We start from the raw sequence: 22524 nt of genomic DNA on the forward strand, positions 1-22524 counted from the left end.
GTTACCTAAAAACAAAATTACAAAACAAAAAACGCAGTGGATGAAGTGTTTAAAAAAATAAATAAAAATTTATAACCATTCCCAACCGCCTTACATATATTCATTGGTGGTTGGGACTTAAAATATGGCGCCCTCTTGTGGTTGCAGTGGGCGCCATGGCCTCAAGGTGCCTGCTGTTTTAAACAGAATGCACCTGGGGGCTCATGTCCACGACCGGCAGTAATGACAATCGCGGAATTTCAACCCTTCAGATGCCGTAGGCACAAATCCCCAGAAGCACACACTTCCGGGTGTGTTACGCCTTCCCCCAGTGGAGATCAGGGGAGCTGGAGTATGCGTGCAGCAGCCCCTGTCCTCCTGTGAGACATGAGGTTGCTGCACATTAGTTCCTATGGAGACATTAGTTCCTATGCACACACACTCCTGTGGCAGGGCTCCATAGGAATATAGTGTAATTCTCAAACTTGACAGTGTTTGAGAATGAGAAAAGCAATCTGATTATTGCTTGCTATAGTTTCCTAGTGTTAAAAGATATATATATATTAAAAAAAAAAAAATCACCCCCCTTCCCCCAAAATTAAAAGTACATAAACAATTAAAAAAATAAACATCATGAGTATCTCTGCATGCAAAAATGCCTGTACTATTAAAATCTAAAAATATCTATCCCATACGGCAAACCGTGAAACGGAAGAAGTCAGAATGGCCTTTTGTTTGTCACCTCCCACAAAAAAATGAATAAAAAGGTGATCAAAAAGCACAGATCGCCCTGCAAATAATGAGCCCTGAGACAGCTCTGTAGAAATAAAAATGTCATGGGGATAAGAAAAAATGAGCAGATTTATCAAACTGGTGTAAAGTAGAACTGGCTTAGCTGCTATAGCAACCAGAGTCCACCTTTCATTCTTTGCAGCCAGTTGTACTTTACACCAGTTTGATAAATCTCCCCCTTAGTTTTTTTTCCAAAGTTTTTCATTTTTTTTTTTTGTATTAAAAACACAAGAAAAACTATACATATCGTAACTGTACTGACCCAAAGAATGCAAGAGAAAGAAAATCATTAACAGGTCAGTTTTACCGCATAGGAAACGCTGTAGAAATAAACCTCATAAAACTGTAGCGGAATTGTGTTTTATTTTAACTCCATTTGGAATTTTTTTTTATTTTTTTTTTGCGCTTCAACTTGTCCTTCAAAAAACAAGCCTACATATAGCTATGTCAACGAAAAAAATCTAAAAAGTTATGGCTAGGAGTAAAAAAAAAAAAAAAAAAAAAAAATAATCATTAAAAAGGATTCTGTCATGACATTTTAGGCCTATAACCTAAACCAGGGGTAGGCAACCTCCGGCTCCCAGCTCCCCAAACTACAACTCCCAGTATGCATACTTGCTCTGCTCTTCTAAGAACTCTCATAGAAATGAATGGAGCCTGCTGGGAATTGTAGTTTTACAACAGCTGGGAGCCGGAGGTTGCCTACCCCTGACCTAAACATATAGGCAGTGATTTCTAGTGGGAAGGCGGCGCTGGGCACCAGACGGAGATGGCTGCAGCCGGGCACCCTGTATGAAGCAACATCCCCTTGGGCACCTTAGGTAGGTGAATGACAGGTTATAAAAACCTGTTTTATGTGCTAATGGAGCCACAGGCACATTTAATAAGTACAGTTTCGGGTTCATGCTATTTGGACGGACCTGTTTGGACGGTTTAGGTTACAGGCCTAAAATGTCATGACAGAATCCCTTTAAGGGGTTAATCCATACTATACCAAATAAATTGGTGTCTCTTAGGCCTCTTTCACACGGGCGTCATGTTTTTGGCCGGGATAAGATGCAGGTGCGTTGCGGGAAAATGTGCAAAACAATTGTAATGCGTTTTGCACGCGCGTGAGAAAAATCGGCATGTTTCGTACTCAAACCCGAACTTCACAGAAGTTCGGGTTTGGGATCGGTGTTGTGTAGATTTTATTATTTTCCCTTATAACATGGTTATAAGGGAAAATAATAGCATTCTTAATACAGAATGCATAGTACAATAGGGCTGGAGGGGTTAAAAAAAAAAACATTTTTAAATAATTTAACTCCCCTTAATCCACTTGATCGCGCAGCCCGGCTTCTCTTATGTCGACTTCTTTGAGGAATAGGACCTTTGATGACGTCACTGCGCTCATCACATGGTCCATCACACGATCCATCACCATGGTGATTGATCATGTGACGGATCATGTGATGAGCGCAGTGACGTCAACACAGGTCCTTTTCCTGTGCACAGCAAAGATGAAGACAGAAGAGAAGCCGGGCTGCGCGAGCAAGTGGATTAAGGAGAGTTAAAAAATATATATTTTTTTTAACCCCTCCAGGCCTATTGTACTATGCATTCTGTATTAAGAATGCTATTATTTTCCCTTATAACCATTTTATATGGGAAAATAATAATGATGATCGGGTCATCCCGATCATCTCCTAGCAACCGTGCATGAAAATTGCACCGCATCCGCACTTGCTTGCGATTTTCACGCAGCCCCATTCACTTCTATGGGGCCTGCGTTGCGTGGAAAACGCACAAAGAGGAGCATGCCGCGATTTTCACGCAACGCACAAGCGATGCGTGAAAATCACTGCTCATGTGCACAGCCCTATAGAAATAAAGGGGTCCGGATTCAGTGCGGGTGCAATGCGATCACCTCACGCATCGCACCCGCGCGGAAATCTCACCAGTGTGAAAGGGGCCTTAGGCTCTGCATACTAAGTCCTGTGTTTGGCATATATGTCTCCGGAGCTGCCAGAGTCCAAATCAAATGCATCCAAAGAGCTACAATCACCCAGCAAACATCAGAAAGTGCCCTTTTGGCCTCTGTCACAATATACGTTATTTATACAAAAGGTGGTCGCGCTGCCAGGTATACGTCTCAATTCACAAGCTCAAGAGAATCGGCAATCTTCTTTGATACAACCAACACACATGAGTCCCGCTGGATAGTAACCTTTCCTCAAAGCAACCTTCCTGCGGAATCAAAGTTTTGGGTACACAGTGAAAGGCCGCAAAGTTGAGTTAACGAAACTCTTATTATACTCACAATAAAATCGTGAATAACACACCTTAAATAATCATAAAATGAGGTCTATCAGGTCCATCAAACACAATGCTCGACCTAGGTTTCGCCGATAAGGCTTCCTCAGGGGCGATCATGATACGTTAGCACAAGGTTTTTTTATTGTAGAAAACTGTGCTTTCCTCTAAGTGGACAACCACAATAAAAGCATACTACAGTGTACTTTATTTTTTACAATTGGAGTCGATGTACTACATGTCTGGCATTACGTTAGCAAACCTTCCCGACATATACCAATGCACACAGAGCCCAACTACAACAGATAGTGTCCCTCTTAATATCAAGATGTCACTATGCAGAAAACTAACGCAATCCTACCTTTTTACATGCTCGTTTACAGACATGTTTATATTCCTTAGCTTTTGATTCAGAGTGATATCCAGCTCCTATACATTACAAAAAAAAAAAAAAGTAAATAAAACGTCATCACGAATGGCACGTTACTGTAATGCTGTGCTATTATTTAAGTCTCAGTTCACACTAGTGCCATGGCATTTGTTATTACAGGAGCCCTGATGGATCAATTTCCGAATGAATCCCAACAACTTTGCTATACTTGCAATCAAAAATATATACATAAGGAATGCCAGTGTGAACACAGACTTACATCTTGATTCATATTACAGGGCTCACAACTTATGTCTGCTGCTGACTAAAGAATAAATATGTGAGTGCTGTGCAGAAAGAAAGAGGAGCACTTCACTGACAGCAGAGCAAGGTTACTTTCCTATCTGCGTTTTTGCTGTCCGGTTTTGAGACCCGGCGTGGGATCTCAAAACCACAGCAAAAGGCTTCCGTTATAACAATACAACCGTCTGCATCCGTTCTCAACAGATCCGGTTGTATTATATTGAAAATGAAGAAACCGGATCCGGCACTAAAACCATTTTAATTCAATGGGTGCCAGATCCGTTTTTTGGGGGGTTTTTTGCATTAGAAAAAAACTGATCCGGCACCAATGACTTCTCTACATTTCCCATGCTGCACACAAAGGTGCGCGTTGTTTTGTCTGGTCACTGAACGCAACAAACCGGAATGGAATGTGTTCTGATGCACTCTGTTCCGGTCTGTTCAGTTCTGTCCCCATTGACAAAACTGGGGACAAAATTGAAGCATTTTCCTCCAGTTTTGAGAGAAAACGACGGTTTCTTCCACTTCAATATAAAACGACCGGATCCGTTCTGAACGGATGCAGCCAGATGTATTATTCGAATGGATGCGTTTTGCTGTGGTTTTGAGATCCCCCCTCCAGATTGTTGGTGACTAAGCGCTGTGAATGAGGCAATCCAGTACTGCAATACAGAGGAAGATAGAAACTGTATTCACATACAGTCAGGTCCATAAATATTGGGACATGGACACAATTCTAACATTTTTGGCTCTATACACCACCACAATGCATTTGAAATGAAACGAAAAAGATGTGCTTTACCTGCAGACTGTCAGCTTTAATTTGAGGGTATTTACATCCAAATCAGGTGAACAGTGTAGGAATTACAACAGTTTGCATATGTGCCTCCAACTTGTTAAGAGACCAAAAGTAATGGGACAGAATAATAATCATAAATCAAACTTTCACTTTTTAATACTTGGTTGCAAATCCTCTGCAGTCAATTACAGCCTGAAGTCTGGAACATATAGACATCACCAGACGCTGGGATTTATCCCTGGTGATGCTCTGCCAGGCCTCCACTGCAACTGTCTTCAGTTCCTGCTTGTTCTTGGGGCATTTTCCCTTCAGTTTTGTCTTCAGCAAGTGAAATGCATGCTCAGTCGGATTCAGGTCAGGTGATTGACTTGGCCATTGCATAACATTCCACTTCTTTCCCTTAAACTCTTTGGTTGCTTTTGCAGTATGCTTTAGGTCATTGTCCATCTGCACTGTGAAGCGCCATCCAATGAGTTCTGAAGCATTTGGCTGAATCTGAGCAGATAATATTGCCTAAAACACTTCAGAATTCACCCTGCTGCTTTTGCAGTCACATCATCAATAAATACAAGAGAACCAGTTCCATTGGCAGCCATACATGCCCACGCCATGACACTACCAGCACCATGCTTCACTGATGAGGTGGTATGCTTAGGATCATGAGCAGTTCCTTTCCTTCTCCATACTCTTCTCTTCCCATCACTTTGGTACAAGTTGATCTTGGTCTCATCTGTCCATAGGATGTTGTTCCAGAACTGTGAAGGCTTTTTTAGATGTCGTTTGGCAAACTCTAATCTGGTCTTCCTGTTTTTGAGGCTCACCAATGGTTTACATCTTGTGGTGAACCCTCTGTATTCACTCTGGTGAAGTCTTCTCTTGATTGTTGACTTTGACACACATACACCTACCTCCTGGAGAGTGTTCTTGATCTGGCCAACTGTTGTGAAGGGTGTTTTCTTCACCAGGGAATGAATTCTTCGATCATCCACCACAGTTGTTTTGAATGTAAATACCCTCAAATTAAAGCTGACAGTCTGCAGTTAAAGCACATCTTGTTCGTTTCATTTCAAATCCATTGTGGTGGTGTATAGAGCCAAAAATGTTAGAATTGTGTCGATGTCCCAATATTTATGGACCTGACTGTATATAGTATGTCATTGATGATATCACAAGAAAAAGATCTGTTTCCACTTTACTGTGTATTCCAAAAGAGGACTCCCCTATCACGTTTAACATACAAATAATTGCCCTAGCATGATGTCGTCAGAACCTCTCACTTCAGCACATGGCATTTATCATATAGAGAAATGTAGTCTTGCTAATGTATTCTGATTGTCCATATTGCTTCATTCATTGTTCCATCACATTATGCACTGCTAGTATCCAGGGGTTACAACCACCACTGCACCGCACATAAGAGCTGGCCTGGACGGAAGATGCTGTGCATGTGTGCCTATTTGAGCTCCCACAGTCCCAGTCACCAAAGGCTGTTGCCTTTTCCTATAATGTACAAGCACGACCACCACTGCTGGATTATAGGGTGGTCATAACCCCTGGATACAAGCAGTGTATAAAGTGATGGAAAAATAATCAAGCCAGCAAAGGAGGCAATATGGACCATCACAAAACAGTAGTAAGTGCCATGATACATGGCATTTGCTGAAGTGAGACAACCCCTTAAAAAGCAAAGAGGAGTCTGAATTGACTGCTGGTGAAGCCAGTATGGGTGAACCTAGTTCTATAGGACAACTCCTTCAAGGAGAAGTTTTGTAGAACTGTCGATAGAGAGAAAGCTGTCAATCAGCAGTGGGTGGTCAGGGGAGGTTTGGGAGCTGCATCTCCCGAATACAGACCACTGAAATCAGTGTGTTTGCAGCATAAAGAGGCGGACGGGTTCCCTTTAATACCTGCACAATACCTGCTGAGCATATACTACTACTCACCTGCATGTACCAGCACAAACCCAGCTCGCTTTCCCTTCTGTACTTTACTGGAGTCTACTTCTTTGGTCGAGTCCGTCTCTTTTTTACTGGAAACCTGAGATGATTTAGAAGGCAATGGTTCTGATGTATTTACAGCCTTCTCCATAATGGTACCACAAGGTGATCATCGCTGTCCTGGTGAGAGATCCCAAAAACAAAAAATCAGATTAGATTTATCAGTCGGGTTGTGTAGCCTGTTCTCCTGGGGATGGGGGGGGGGGGGGCACGGCTACCTTAAAAGCACCTGATCTCTGTAAAGAACTAAGATAATGAATTTTGCAGCTCACACAGTCACAGACGCGTACTGTAAGGGGGCGCTCTACGAAAAGCCATTTTAGAGCAAGTGCCCATACACTGCTCCACTTTTGCAGATAGTTATTCTGCATCCGTCCTTGATACCAACAGTTATATAAAACATAGAACAAAAAAATACAACAAGGAAAGTTAAAATCATTGATGCCCTACGGTTATATGTCAATACTAGTTGATTGTGGGTATCGGATTTGAATTTTTGAAAGAAAAAGCTGAAGATCGGTGGGAGGTCCAAAAAGACAGACAGGACCCCTATGATCTCTCAGTAGTGGCGCAACCTAGTGATATACCATACATTTACATTATAAGATGGAAATACCACTTTAAAGTGTGCTCCAATTACACAAGAAAGAAAGCATTGTAGTTCCGGGGAGAGCATAATATCTAAGTATGCCTTAGGCATCATATCACCCCGCTAGGTCTCCAAAGCTCCCATATCCAGTCGGTGAGGCAGCACTGTAGGATGCACCAGGACTACACAGTGCAGGGTCTAGCACTGGATACGGAAGTCTATGACAGCGAGCATTACAGTTATAAGCAGCCGTCAGCATGGACTCTGCCTGGTGCAATGTACTATTTAGAGACATTACATTATTCTAGTGCCTGATAATTGTTTTCCAGTATAACTGGTGGTACGCTTTAACTCTTAAAGGCTTAGTACACCTTCGGAGGCAATTATCTTTTTTATGATTGCATTTCACTCATTTTTGGCTAAAAATCAATATTTTTTTCAAGTGCTCTTTATTAAAAATATTAAGCCCTTCTGTCACAAAGGGTTAACTGTTTTTCTAACTATGTGACTGGTACTTTCACTTTGGGCCATCTAATTACCCTCATCTCTAAACTACTAAGAGGTCATAAAGACTTATTTAACCCCTTAAGGACACAGCCTTATTTCACCTTAAGGACCAGGCCATTTTTTGCAAATCTGACCAGTGTCACTTTAAGTGCTGATAACTTTAAAACACTTTGGGCCAGATTTATCATTAGCTCAAGTCAGAATAATGGAGTGAAAAAGTCGCAAATTTTTGCGCAATTGCTTAAACTGCGCAAAAAATTGCGACTTTTTTCTGCTCTGCACTATGCTCGCCAGTTTTCTGAAAGTGGGCATGTTTTCTTATGTAAATGAATCTCTAGACAGATTTACTATTGAGACTATTTAAAAAGTCGCAAAAAAGTCGCAATTTCACTCCAGTGAGGACCATGCTTATCTTATGAGACTTTTTAATAGAACATGCGACTTTTTCATAAAAACGTGCGACTTTTTCATAAAAACGTGCAACTTTTGTAAAGCTGCTTACTGACGGATAAACTGCTACCGTCAAACCACATTTATTACAGTCTTAAAGGGCCGATCATAAATCTGACTTGGCTAAAACTGACTTTAGCCATATGTTAAAGTGGAGTGAGCTGTCAGAGTCGTGATAAATCTGGCCCTTTGACTTATCCAGGCCAGGAGATAGTTTTTTCGTCACATATTGTACTTCATGACACTGGTAAAATGAAGTCAAAAAAATTATTATTTTTTTGCATAAAAAAAATACCTAATTTACCAAAAATTTTGAAACATTTGCATTCTCTACATTCTCTACTTCTGTAATACATAGTAATACCCCCAAAAATTGTGATGACTTTACATTCCCCATATGTCTACTTCATGTTTGAATTATTTTGGGAATTATATATTTTATTTTTTGGGGATGTTACAAGGCTTAGAAGTTTAGAAGCAAATCTTGAAAGTTTTCAGAAATTTACAAAAACCCAATTTTTAGGGACCACTACAGCTCTGAAGTCACTTTGCAAGGCTTACATAATAGAAACCACCCAAAAATGACCGCATTCTATAAACTACACCCCTCAAGGTATTCAAAACTGATTTTACAAACTTCGTTAACCCTTTAGGTGTTGCACAAGAGTTATTGGCAAATGGGGATAAAATTTGAGAATTTAATTTTTTTGCCTAATTTTCCATTTTAACCCATTTTTTCCACTAACAAAGCAAGGGTTAGCAGCCAAACAAGACTGTATCTTTATTGCCCTGACTCTGCCATTTACAGAAACACCCAATATGTGGCCGTAAACTACTGTACGGCCACACAGCGGGGCGTAGAGTGAAAGGTGCGCCGTTTGGTTTTTGGAAGGCAGATTTTGCTGGACTGGTTTTTTGACACCATGTCCCATTTGAAGCCCCCCTGATGCACCCCTAGAGTAGAAACTCCATAAAAGTGACCCAATCTAAGAAACTACACCCCTCAAGGTATTCAAAACTGATTTTACAAATGTTGTTAACCCTTTAGGTGTTGCACAAGATTTAATGGAAAATAGAGATACAATTTCCAAATTTCACTTTTTTGGCAGATTTTCCATTTTAATATTTTTTTTCCAGTTACAAAGCAAGGGTTAACAGCCAAACAAAACTCATTATTTATGGCCCCGATTCTGTAGTTTACAGAAACACCCCATATGTGGTCGTAAAATGCTGTACGGGCACACGGCAGGGTGCAGAAGGAAAGGAATGCCATACTGTTTTTGGAAGGCAGGTTTTGCTAGACTGTTTTTTTTTTAAACCATGTCCCATTTGAAGCCCCCCTGATGCACCCCTAGAGTAGAAACTCCAGAAAAGTGACCCCATTTTAGAAACTACGGGATAGGGTGGCAGTTTTGTTGGTACTAGTTTAGGGTACATATGATTTTTGGTGGCTCTATATTTCACTTTTTGTGCGGCAAGGTAACAAGAAATAGCTTTCTTGGCACCGTTTTTTTTTTGTTATTTACAACATTCATCTGACAGGTTAGATCATGTGGTAATTTTATAGAGCAGGTTGTCACGGACACGGCGATACCCAATATGTATACAATTTTTTTAATTTATGTAAGTTTTACACAACGGAGAGGGGTGCGGCCGGGCACCCTGTATTAACGAACCTTCCCTTGGTCACCTTAAGTGAGTGATTGACAGATTATAAAAACCATTTTTGGGGGCAAATAGAGCCACAGTGAAGTTTAATAAGGTCAGTTTAGGATTTTTCTTACTACTCCGGACATGAGCATATGTTTAGGTTATAGGGGTAAAATCTCATAATAGAATCCCTTTAAAAATGGGATAATACCTTTGATGTATTCTACAAGCTCTGAAGCTCGCGCAAAGAAAAAATTAAAAAAATTGAAAAATTCGGATCAATGAAGACGAGTATATCAGGTTTGTTTCTGTTTTATCATAGTGTCCCTTTATCAAGAACTGCCAGTATATCTATGCACTTTTTTGATTGATGGAGTCCTTTTTCAAGGCCAAAGCTGTACATTATTTCCCCATTTTTCTTAAGTAACCAATGTTCATATATACGACTGCAAAACCTATGAGAAGGAAGCAATTATTGCTGAAATATTCTGCGTCCTACCCGGTTATTTCATGAACAGATGCAGTTATGATGTTTGGGTTTTGGATTGCTCCTCTTATTTTAGGCTTTCTTAGCAGAAGCGCTGGGTTGCACAGAAGCTTTCTTAACGTCACTTTCTCCAGTTCCTAACTGGATTGTTCCAAGACAAGTAGTTGGTGAGGCGATGACTGCGCCATGTTAATCCCCAGTTTTAAAGTAGGATTTTCCATTCCAGACATTTTTTTATTCTTAGGGATCTCAATACACTGTTTGGATGATGTTTTCTCACTGGCGCTAGAAGAACCTCAATGTGCATTTTGGTTCTGGTACAATTCTGCTTGCCAGTCTTTTTGGATACCTAGGTTACTGCCCTATATATTATAGGACAGCCAGTTCAAACAGAAGGAAACCTCTTTTTTACTGCCTAAGCACAAACTGCTTCATCTGTTCCCTTCAAGTCTTACTTAAGAGGTTTATAATTCCTTTATAGACTTTTCTCTTCATCGTACATGGTGGCACTGACTTAATCCTCAACCTAATAGATATTATATTACCGAACTAAAGTTTCACTACTTTTTTTTTCGATTTTGTGTAGTAATATGGAAATGAGAAGTACAGATGGCACATACCTGCACGTGACTACTCCAGTATGGGACATGACCACCACGGTCAATGACTGGATGCATCACATATGGCAGAGCTCCAGAGACTGCAGACAGTGACTGGTAGGAAAGAAGGGACGTGCAGCACTAGAGCCTCAGGAGAAGAAGGCCCTGGACTATAAATGGTCACATTATTTAACCCTTGTTGTAAAGGCTGTAAAAAGGAAAATAAATGGCCAGAAATAAAGTTTCTTTTTTTTTTTCATCTTCTAAGGCAGAAAATGGAATAAAAAGTAATCACAGTCGTATTTACCCCTAAAAAGCTATTAATAAAGATGGAATCTCATCACACAGAAAACAAGTCCTCACAAAGTAAAGGCTCATGCACACGGACGTATTTTCTTTCCATGTCAGTGCAGTCCGTGGCTCCATTCAAGTCAATGGGTCCGCAGAAAATACAGACTACATAGTATGGAACACATCCGTATGTCATCCCTATTTTGCGGATCTGTGCCTACTTTGCCAACGTGTTAACGGTTTGCAAAGATTACAGTACATTACAGTAATGATAAACTTTGTTTCCGTTTGCAATCCGTAAAAACAGATAGCATACGGAAACCATACGGATATGTTTTGTGGCATAACGGAACGGATGCGGCCACAAAACAGAATTTTTTTTTTTTTTAAATCAGATACACAACAATGGATCCGTTAAAAACGGACCGCAAAACGGTTGTGTGCATGAGCCCTAAATAAGTCATATTAAAAAGTTGCATCGTGAAAGCCAACACTGGCTGTGGTTTTGAGGGGTTAATCAGCAGGCCAGAGAAACCCTACATTGAGGTTCCAGTACACTCCATTAAATTAACCCATTTCACATTTTGGAATGTTGCATTTTAGGGGTGGGTACTGGCTTTCCTTAAAGGGGTTTTCCAAGTGTATATTTATCCTCTGAATAGGTCATCAGTATCTGATCGGTGGGGGTCCGACACTCGGGACCCCCCACCAATCAGCTGTTTTAGAGGGCAACAGTGCTCACAGTAGTGCCATGGCCTTCTCTCAGCTCATCATGCACAGCGCTGCATATTGTATTGCAGCTGCGCCTAGGCCATGTGACCAATGAGTGTGATGTCACATGGCCTATGAAAAGCTGGTGAAGGCTGGGAGTCAGACCCCCACCTATCAGATACTGATGACCTACCCAGAAGATAAAAATACACTTGGAAAACTCCTTTAATGGTGTTTTTTGACCTCGCCATTTCCATGGAAATTTGGGACTAAGCACTGGCCCTAGGTGGCCAGGCTTACTGAAGCAGCTCTGTTTTTTTCCGTTCCTCCCATTGTAGTGAATAGCAGCTACACAAATACTTTTGCAGAACGAGCTAGGCTGCTTTGGTAACTGGAAGACCAGAAGCAGCAGGGACGGGATCACCGCACTTAGAGACGAGGAGTCAGAAAGGCTTTCCTGCTCCACAGCCCTGCAGCAAGCATCCTGCGGCTCTATGGTGTATTGGCAGAAGGACTAGACACAAGTGGATGTAAAAGCTGAACCAGAAATCCAAACTCTAAAAATGCCCGATACTCACATGCTTCACTAGTTGTCTATGATTCCTCCAGGTCAAAAAAAAGGTTCATTCTTCAACTTTCACTGTAAAAAAAATAAATAGAAAATGAAGGCTACTGACTCATGAAGAAGAGTTTCTAAGCACGTATATACACCCGACATCACAAACTAGATCTTAGAATGCAAAAAAAAAAAAAAAAGTAACAATTCCACCCTCAGTTTAACTTAGGCCTCCTGCAAATTGCGGGCCGCAACGCACAAACACCGACCGCGGGGCAGCCGCAGCGGATCCATTCCCTTTAATGGGTCCGCGATCCGACCGTTCCGCAAAAAGATAGGACATGTTCTATCTTTTTGCGGAACGGAAGTACAGGATGAAATCCCACGGAAGCACTCCGTAGTGCTTCAGTGGGTTTCCGTTCCGAATCTCCGGATTTGCGGACCCATTGAATTGAAAGGGTCCGCATCCGTGATGCGGAATGCCCACAGAACAGCGCACTGCAAATGCAGTCTGCAATACGGCCACGGGGCGCACATGTTCGTGTGCAGGAGGCCTTATACTAATATATTAAGATTTTTATAACCACTACATTCTGATAATGGAACCTGACAATGACATAGATAAGTGGCGCTACATGGGCACCCCTGCTCTTCCTGAAGAAACAATCTGATCTATTGGTTTTGCAGGACGTTGCTTCTTCTGCGCCAATCCCTGATGGACATCCAAGTCCCTGACGCAGGAAACAGGACACAGATTTCAGCTGCCGCAAACCACTTATTTTTTTTGAGTATAAACATATTTTATCTCAATCAATTATGGTCAGGGTACGTCCACAGACTTAGGCCTCTTTCACACAAGCAAGCCTTCCACCCGGATAAGATGCGTGTTGTAAACAGATAGACGAACGTTGTTTTCACGCATCATCTCTGCATTCAGGAAAAAATCGCAACATGTTCTATAGTGTGCGTTTTTCACACAGCTCTGGGTCCATAGAAATGGATGGGGCTGGAGTGAAAAATGGAAGGTGTCCAGATACAATGCATTTTTTTTTTTTTTTTACTGAAGGCTCCCAGGAGATATAGATTACTGTAGATGCCGATTACAACCGTACGGGAAAAAACGCACACATTGCATACAATCGCAGACAAAACTGACTGAACTTGCGTGCACGTTTTTCCCTGAACCTGACATAATCCATATGGCTCATGTGAAAGAGGCCTTAGGCATCATTCACACGTCTGTGTCCAAGATGAAAGCGAGATAAGATAGTGAATGATTCAGCCGAGAAGATTTCCATGAAGAATCCATGTTTGGCCCATACTGTCCTTCACTCATATGATCATATAAGTACGGGACAATAGTCCCTCGGGCAGCCCGATGCGCACGATATATGCCGCTCCAGGATATATGGCCCGCTCATGGACCATATGTCTCGAAGTGCATAGGGTCGTGTGCATGAGCCCTAAATTGACTTCCTGTGGACTTCAATCATCCACGCAAAATGATGTGCACATTTCACTGCAGAAACTGTCCAGTGTTTGAATGATATGTTTAGAAATCTCCTCCACTTTGCTGCTACTGTAAACATATCCCTATTTTTGGCATGTGGGGCCCTACCCTATGACAAAAGAAACTGCATTCGCTTTAGGGGTCCGTTTGGTTTTCACATAAGGTTCCCCTTTGAAAGGGTTGTGCAGCCTGTTTATGTTGATGACCTACCCTCAGGATAAGTCATCAATATCTGAATGGGGGGTCCAACACCATGTGAGTGCCAAAACCTGGTACTTAACCACGTGTCGTCTCCCTTGCAGCGGTGGCCTAGTGTAATTACAAGTACTCACTCCATTCAAGTGAATAGAGTGAATACTTGTAACGAAGAGGAAGCAGCGCTCGCATGGAGCACCCTCTCTTCAAACAGCCGATCAGAGGTCGCAATAACGCCTGTACAAGCATCATAGACGCCTGTACAGGCAGTTTTACTCCCAAAAAAATGTCTAATGTGTATTAATACACACAATAATTTCACTGACATTCAGGAGCGCGGCACAGGCAGCACAACACTGCTAGTGCCTGAAAGCTCCGCACAGTACAGAGCTTTGTTATTAGGGAGGAGGCTGCTGATTTGCCAGGATTTATTGGCAGCTCCTCTCACCCTCCCCTTATCCCGTGCACTAAACACACAGCAGCAGCCATTTCATTTCTTATGAAAAAGAGCGGCACAAGCGCCATTACCGGCTGCTGATGAAACAGGAAAACATGGCCGAACGGAGCCTCCGCTGAGCAAAGACCATGGGAGAAGGGTCAGGCTTGTGCCCAGGTGAGGTCACACCCAAAGTCCCAGCGTGCCCTGTAGGCACCCTACTTTTATAAACATTTGAGACTCTATTAACACTACCATCAACATAAGGTCATCTAGAGAAACAGAAGGTTTTTAAAATTATTTTTCTCCTTTACATGTTTGGGTATCAGTGCAAACAAATGAAAGTTATGTTTTAACATAAGTGTCAGAAACAGGGTTTTCTTTAGCCTCTTGGTTATTAGTTTTTCTATGTAAGTACACTGGACCACTGAGAGGTCTATTTTCCCGTTTGGTTTATGTATGGATCGCAGTGTCCAGAGATCACAGAGAGAACTATACTGTGCAACAGCCCAACATATTGTGTATTAGACTAGGGCTACACGACGACAATAAGTCCTGCGACAAATAAGGCACAACGACAATTTTTATAATGATAGTCTATGGTGTTGCATAGACTGTTGCGACATGTTGCGACTGCGACGTGACAGTCGCAGAAAAATCCATCTTGGTTGGATTTTTTGCTACTGTTGTGTCGCAGTGCGACACCATAGACTATCGTTACAAAAATTGTCGCGCGACACATGTCGTCGTGTAGCCTTAGGCCAAGACTGTTCTATAACTGCCTCCTGTGCATTCGTCCCAGACCCCATCCACTGTCACCAAGCCACCCACTGCTACCTGCCACGACGACCAGACGTCTCTGCTCAATTCTTAGTGCACTGAGTTTTGCACAATCTACCGCTCTGATCCCTACGTGACAGATTTGGTGCTTCAAGAAAGGTAGGGATTTAGTCTTCTGAGAGATACATTTAAAATGGTCAAAATCTGCTATTACTGCATGGAAAACATTATAGAGGAGACTGGTAATAGTGTTCCTGCAGAAATAGCAACCCCGTATTATATATATGAATAACTGCAATACAAAAAATGTAGTGCGAATTCTGCAGCTGATTGGCGGAGGTGCTGGGTGTCGGACCCCCACCGCCCTGATCTAGATGACCTATCCTCAGGATAAAAAACTGGCTGCACACACACTATACTGGAGATATCATGACCTCACTTCCGCCAAGATTTCTGCTGTTTGGTTCCATCATAGGAGCAGAAAAACAAAAATAAGGGATAGGTTAGATCCATCACGTGCCCGATGGTCCCACTATAACAGGGTCTGTCTCCAATGACAGAGGCTCCTGACATAAGAGTGAACAGTGTACATTTTCTCTGCATTCTGGGAATGTGATCTCAAAATAATTTCAGTGTAGAAATCCATACTGGAACTAGTTAACAGTTCTGATGCTCAATAATCCTGGTGACTTCATCGTCAGGTTCCTGATGATTTTCGATAGAACACAGAAACCTGCCGCACTGTTACGCTGGGTTCACACCTGAGCGTTTTACAGTGCGTTCCTACGCGCTGTAAAACGCACAACAGACAAGAACCAATGATTCCCTATGGGAATGGTTCTCACCTGGGCGTTTTACAGCGTGTACGATCGCGCTGTAAAACGCCCGACGCTCAAACAAGTGCTTGAGCTTTTTTTTGGGCATTTGTCGCGCGTTCCCGCACATAGAAATTCGGGAACGCGCAACAATGTGTGCACCCCTGTCTCTGTATGCGCGATTGTAAACGCCCGTACAATAGCGCATACAGAGCGCTCGTTTCAGAACGCTCAGGTCTGAACCCAGCGTTATCCAGCTTTAGGCCACATGCGCACAGTCATAAGTATTTAGCTGTCCTCAAAATTTCCGATCCGCAAAATACAGATACCGTCCATGTTGAGACCCCATTGACTTCTTTGGGCATGTGGTCCACATTCTGAGGACAAGTATAGAAAACGTTCTATCTTTTTGCAGAATAGGCATACAGATGCAGAAAGTGCACGGACCATCTGTGTGCTTTGTGCAAGTGTATGTCTGCAAAATGTGAACCATGGACCTACTGAAGTCAATGGGGCACATTTACTAAAGTGTTGCCGCCTGTTTTCAACAGTCTTATTTTTTTAAAGGCTATATACATCTTTGGGGGGCAATTTTATTTTTTTACTATTCCATTGTACTCCTTTTGAGATAAAGCCGGTAATTACTCACCGGTAACTCTGTTTCCTCATGGTCAGAACAGCACCACCAGAGAGATGGACTCCTCCCCCAGGGACAGTAAACCTAGGAGTATAAAAAGGAAGTACTTCCCTCCCAACATCAGTGGATTACAGACATCTAGGAAGCCTTCCAGTTAGTTAACATCTAAAACAACAACTTAAAGGGAACCTGTCACTGGGATTTTGTGTATAGAGCTGAGGACATGGGTTGCTAGATGGCCGCTAGCACATCCGCAATACCCAGTCCCCATAGCTCTGTGTGCTTTTATTGTGCAAAAAAAAAAGATTTGATACATATGCAAATTAACCTGAGATGAGTCCTGTCCCTGACTCATCTCACGTACAGGACACAAGCACACAAAGCTATGGGGACTGGATATTGCAGATGTGCTAGCGGCCATCTAGCAACTCATGTCCTCAGCTCTATACACAAAATCCAGGTGACAGGTTCCCTTTAAGCATAACAAACATAATAATATTATATTATTTTTTTTTGCAACACCCCGTGAACACCAATTGTTACAATCAAGATCGAAGGGTGGGAAGCCGTGGTGCTGTCGTGACTATGAGGAAACAGAATTAACGGTGAGTAATTACCGGCTTTCCCCCATGTCAAGACAGCACCACCAGAGAGAATGCCAGAAAAGAAAATTAGGGTGGGACCGGAAGTTCCTTACGCCCAAAAGTTAAGGAAGAAAAAGAGCCCAAATCAAGTCTATAGTGACAAAAAAAAAAAAAGGGTGTGGAGACGACCAAGTAGCCACCTTACATATCTGATCAATGGAGGCACCTCTCCTTTCTGCCCAGGAAGATGCCACCGCCCGAATTGAGTGGGCTTTCACATTATCTGGAGGAGATAAACCTGCAGAAACATAAGCAGCAGAAATACCCTGCCTAATCCATCTAGCTATGGTATCTCCTCTCACTTTATCTCCTTTATTCGGTCCCAACACCTTAATAAAGAGTCTATCAGATTTCCTGAAGTCTTTAGTCCTGGCTATAAACTCCAGAACACATCTGCGTACATCCAACATATGAAATTTCCTTTCTCCCTCAGAAGAGGGATTAGTACAGAAAGAGGGCAACCACCTCTTGGGACATATGGAAGGTGTCTGACTTACGCTGGGTTCACACCTGAGCGTTTTACAGCGCGTTCCTACGCGCTGTAAAACGCACAACAGGCAAGAACCAATGATTCCCTATGGGAATGGTTCACACCTGGGCGTTTTACAGCGCGTACGATCGCGCTGTAAAACGCCTGACGCTCAAACAAGTACAGGAGCTTTTTTTGGCGCGTTTGACGCGCGTTTGGGCCATAGACTCTTTGGACAACACTGCTGTCAATCACCCAAACGCACGTCAAACGCGCGTTTACTATTACAAAAAACGCGCATAAAAACATGCGACAAAATCGCGCGTTTGCGAAACGCCTAGGTGTGAACCCAGCGTTAAGGTGCTGGGTCTGACTTAAGGATAATTCTATCCTCTAAAAATTTGGTATAGGGTTCCCTAACGGATAATACTGCTAACTCCCCTACCCTACGTGCTGATGTTATTGCAACTAAGGCTGCTTTCACACTAGCGTTCGGGTGTCCGCTCGTGAGCTCCGTTTGAAGGGGCTCACGAGCGGACCCGAACGCAGCCGTCCAGCCCTGATGCAGTCTGAATGGAGCGGATCCGCTCAGACTGCATCAGTCTGGCGGCGTTCAGCCTCCGCTCCGCTCGCCTCCGCACGGACAGGCGGACAGCTGAACGCTGCTTGCAGCGTTCGGGTGTCCGCCTGGCCGTGCGGATCCGTCCAGACTTACAATGTAAGTCAATGGGGACGGATCCGTTTGAAGATGCCACAATATGGCTCAATCTTCAAGCGGATCCGTCCCCCATTGACTTTACATTGAAAGTCTGGACGGATCCGTCCGAGGCTATTTTCACACTTAGCTTTTTTTTGCCATTTTAATGCAGACGGATCCGTTCTGAACGGAGCCTCCGTCTGCATTAATATGATCGGATCCGTTCAGAACGGATCCGATCGAACGCTAGTGTGAAAGTAGCCTAACAGGGCAGTTTTCTGAGCCAGAACTTTGAAGGGTATATCCGATAAGGGCTCAAAGGGAACCATACACAAGGACTGGAGAACAACTGATAAGTCCCAAGACGGAGAACGCATTGGTACGGATAATTGCAGTCTCTTGATGAAATCTGATAATCCAGGGATGATCCGCGATCTTCTGGCCAAACAATGCCCCTAAAGCTGATACATGATGTTTGAGAGTGGCCCCTTTCAATCCCTTCTCCAGATCTTTTTTGCAGAAAGTCCAGGATGTCCGCCATGTTAGGTCTGTCTAGGTCAAGGAAAGCAAGATTTACCCTAGAAAATAATTTTTCCAAGATTCTAAAGTAAACGTTAGACGTCACATCTTTTCTACTGGCTTGTAAGGTGGAGATAACCGCATCAGATAACCCTTTAGCCCTTAAGGTCTGCCTCTCAAAGGCCAAGCAGTTAAATGGAGATTCCGTACCTCTGGATGACATATTGGCTCCTGCATTAGTAGATTTGGAAGCTCCAGAAGGACACAAGGATCCCCAAGAGCCATGACCCTCAGACAGAAGAACCAGGCTCTCCGCGGCCAGAAGGGATCCACCAGGATGACTCTTGCTCTCTCTTCCTTTATTTTCTTGATTACCCTGGGAATAAGTGCCAGTGGATAGAGCATCCACTGCTAGAGGACTGTCTGCTGGCGATAGGGAGTAGACATTGTTGACCTGTGTGTTTAACCTTGTTGCAAAGAGATCTACCTGAGACTTGCCCCATAAGTTCGAGATCTTCCGGAACACTTCTGGATTTAACTGCAACTCTCCTTGACGAAACCAGATATCAGATGTCTGCTGAGATAGTCTGCCCTAAAGTTCAGGTCTTCCTTTAAGTGGGTCGAATGATATTGAATTTAGCTGGGATTCTGCCAGGGAAAAAAACTTTAAAGACAACGACATTAGAACTGGACATCTGGTAGTTCCTTGTCTGTTGATCAGGGATACTGTATTAGTATTATCAGACAAAATTCTTACATCTTTACCCTGGATAGAAGGGGCTAAGGACTGAAGGGCCCTAAAAACCGCTAGGGTTTCTGTAATTTGAAGATCTAACTCGAACCACTGGTTCCCAGGACCCCAGGCAATCTAAACTGCCCATGTGAGCCCCCCCAACCAATAGGGCTAGCATCTGTGGTTATTACTACTGAACACTGGAGGCTCCAATCTAAACCTCTGGATACATTATCTTCCTGTAACCACCAACCTAAGGACGAGATTACCTCATTAGACAATCTAATTTTCCTATCCAGGTCTGAGTACCAACCCAGGAATTTAACAATTTTAACTGCAACTTCCTGGAATGCAGCTGACCCCATGGTACCGCAGGAAAAGCGGCAGTAAAAAGGCCCAACAAAGACATCCCTTTCCTAATAGTAATAAGAGGAACAGAGGAAACTTCCTGAAATAAAGAAAAAATCTATTAAAACTTTCTGGCTGGGAAGGAAGGATTTCTAAACCACAGAATCTAATAAGATTCCCCAAAAAACTTTTTGTTTTGTAGGGAGAGGAGATTTTTCCCAGTTGATTACCCAACAAGCTTTTCTATAAGTCCCTGACAACACATGGTGCACTCCTTACTTCTAGACCTTTTAGATCTTCTGGAACCCTCATTAGTAGATGGGACCTTGGAGGAAGATTCAAAGCGAACCTTCTTTGAGCTTGTATCCTTGCTGGAAACACTCATGTTAGACATAGCACCCCACTCCTGGAAGCAGATAATACCTAATGGCTGATCCTTCACACACGGAGGCCAACTGCAGCAAAAAGCACTTACTTTTATTATCTGCCGCCGAAAGCTTCAGGAGACCTGGCGTCTGACATCATAATTCTGCGCTGGCAACCTCCTGCTCCTCCCAGCTATCACATAAGAATCAGACCCTGCCTCCAGATGGCCACGCCCACCGGAGCTCCATGCACGACCCTGCCGGAGCTCCGGACCTTCTCCTGATTTCACCAAACTCCAGCTTCTCACCGGAGACCAAAAGGGAACTTACCCTAACTGCCGCGGTCTCTCTCAGAACCATGAGCAGGCAGCAGCGATAGAAAGGAGAGGTGGAGTGGGCGGGAGGCGGGGCGGCAAGTACACGGACCTGCTGCTGGGGGTGAAGGAAGCGACTCCACACCAGGAGCCATACGGGGGACCCAACCACCCTGAAACACAGGGATTTTACTGCCTCCCAGGTCCCCCAGCCATATACATAACACAGCCACCTGGCTATGGAATATACCAGGCTTCCTAGGAACAGGAAACCACTGATGTTGGGAGGAAAGTACTTCTTTTTTTATACTCTAGGTTTCCTGTCCCTGGGGGAGGAGTCCATCTCTCTGGTGGTGCTGTCGTGGCATGGGGGAAAAATATATTTTTTTTAAAAATATGGCTTCCTTTTTTAGATACACAGCTGACACACTGTAGTAGCACCCTTTCGATTTTCTGTCTTTTCGGTCAGACTAGGAGCAGACGGGTCCTTATCTCTGCTCACTGACATTACAAACACTTATTATAGCTCAACCCTTATATTACTGATAAAAATGTGGCTTAAATAAGTGTTTATGACCTCTTAGTAGATTAGAGATAAGGTTTATTAGATGACAGCACAAAGTGAAAGTACCAGTCATACAGCAAGAAAAAGTTAACCCTTTCTGACAGAACAGCTCAATGATTTTAATAAAGGCCAATAGAAATAATGAGGTGTACATAGCCTTTAAGTGTCACTTACCAACTGTTTTTGCACCTGTTTTGGAGGCATTTGGGCCTATTATGAGTTTTAAGACAAATTCAGAATTTTCTTTTACTTTTTTTATCTGATTTCTGTCCTATTTATGTAGGTGTGCCTGAGGGTACCTTCACACTAGCGTTATTCTTTTGCGGCATTGAGTTCCGTCCTAGGAGCTCAATACCGGAAAAGAACTGATCAGTTTTATCCTTCAGCATTCTGAATGGAGAGCAATCTGTTCAGGATGCATCAGGATGTCTTCAGTTCAGTCTTTTCAGGACGGAGATAATACCGCAGCATGCTGCGGTTTTATCTCCGTCTAACATCCCGGAACACTTGCTGGAATGCCGGATCCGGCATTTTTTCCCACTGACATGCATTAAAGGGTTTCTACCACTTCGTTTGCCCCTATTTAGCTTTCAGACACTAGCGATCCGCTAGTGTTTGCTGTACAAAACAATCTTAATATAACAGTTTTTTGTGCAGCCGTTTCGCTCAAAAAAGCACCTTTATCGATATGCTAATGAGCCTCTAGGTGCTATGTGGGCGTCTTTTCAGCACCTAGAGGCTCCGTCTACCTTCACATAATGCCGCCCAGCGCGTCCCTCCAGCCGGCCCATCTCCGACGGAATGCGATCCTCCCTCTGTTCCAGCCGTACGAAATCTCGCACCTGCGTCTGTATTCGGCGCAGGCGCAGTGAATGTCTGACCTCTCCCTGCTCAGACATCTCCACTGCGCCATCTGTTCCTCGGAGCACTCTGACGTAATCGGCGCAGGCGCAGTGGAGATGTCTGTGCAGGGAGCGGTCAGACATTCACTGCGCCTGCGCCGAATACAGATGCGCACGGCGCAAGCGCGAGATTTCATACGGCTGGAACAGAGGGAGGATCGCATTCCGTCGGAGATGGGCGGGCTGGAGGGACGCGCTGGGCGGCATTTTGTGACGGTAG

At 43.3% G+C, this 22524-nt stretch overlaps 1 protein-coding gene across 1 annotated transcript in view; it reads right to left on the bottom strand.

The window, feature by feature from the left end:
* TASP1 (taspase 1) overlaps positions 1-22524 on the bottom strand; it is a 170409-nt gene that overhangs the window by 145877 nt on the left and 2008 nt on the right. Inside the window, exons 2-4 of the mRNA XM_044289495.1 lie at positions 12398-12459; positions 6482-6655; positions 3428-3495 (exon numbers count right to left, since the gene is read on the bottom strand). Of these exons, the coding sequence (XP_044145430.1) occupies positions 3428-3495; positions 6482-6626 (213 nt within the window). The 5' untranslated portion in view covers positions 6627-6655; positions 12398-12459. The remainder of the gene's footprint in view (positions 1-3427; positions 3496-6481; positions 6656-12397; positions 12460-22524) is intronic.

The sequence above is a fragment of the Bufo gargarizans genome, chromosome 4, assembly GCF_014858855.1.
Source record: "Bufo gargarizans isolate SCDJY-AF-19 chromosome 4, ASM1485885v1, whole genome shotgun sequence".
In the NCBI taxonomy this organism is placed as follows: Eukaryota; Metazoa; Chordata; class Amphibia; order Anura; family Bufonidae; genus Bufo; species Bufo gargarizans.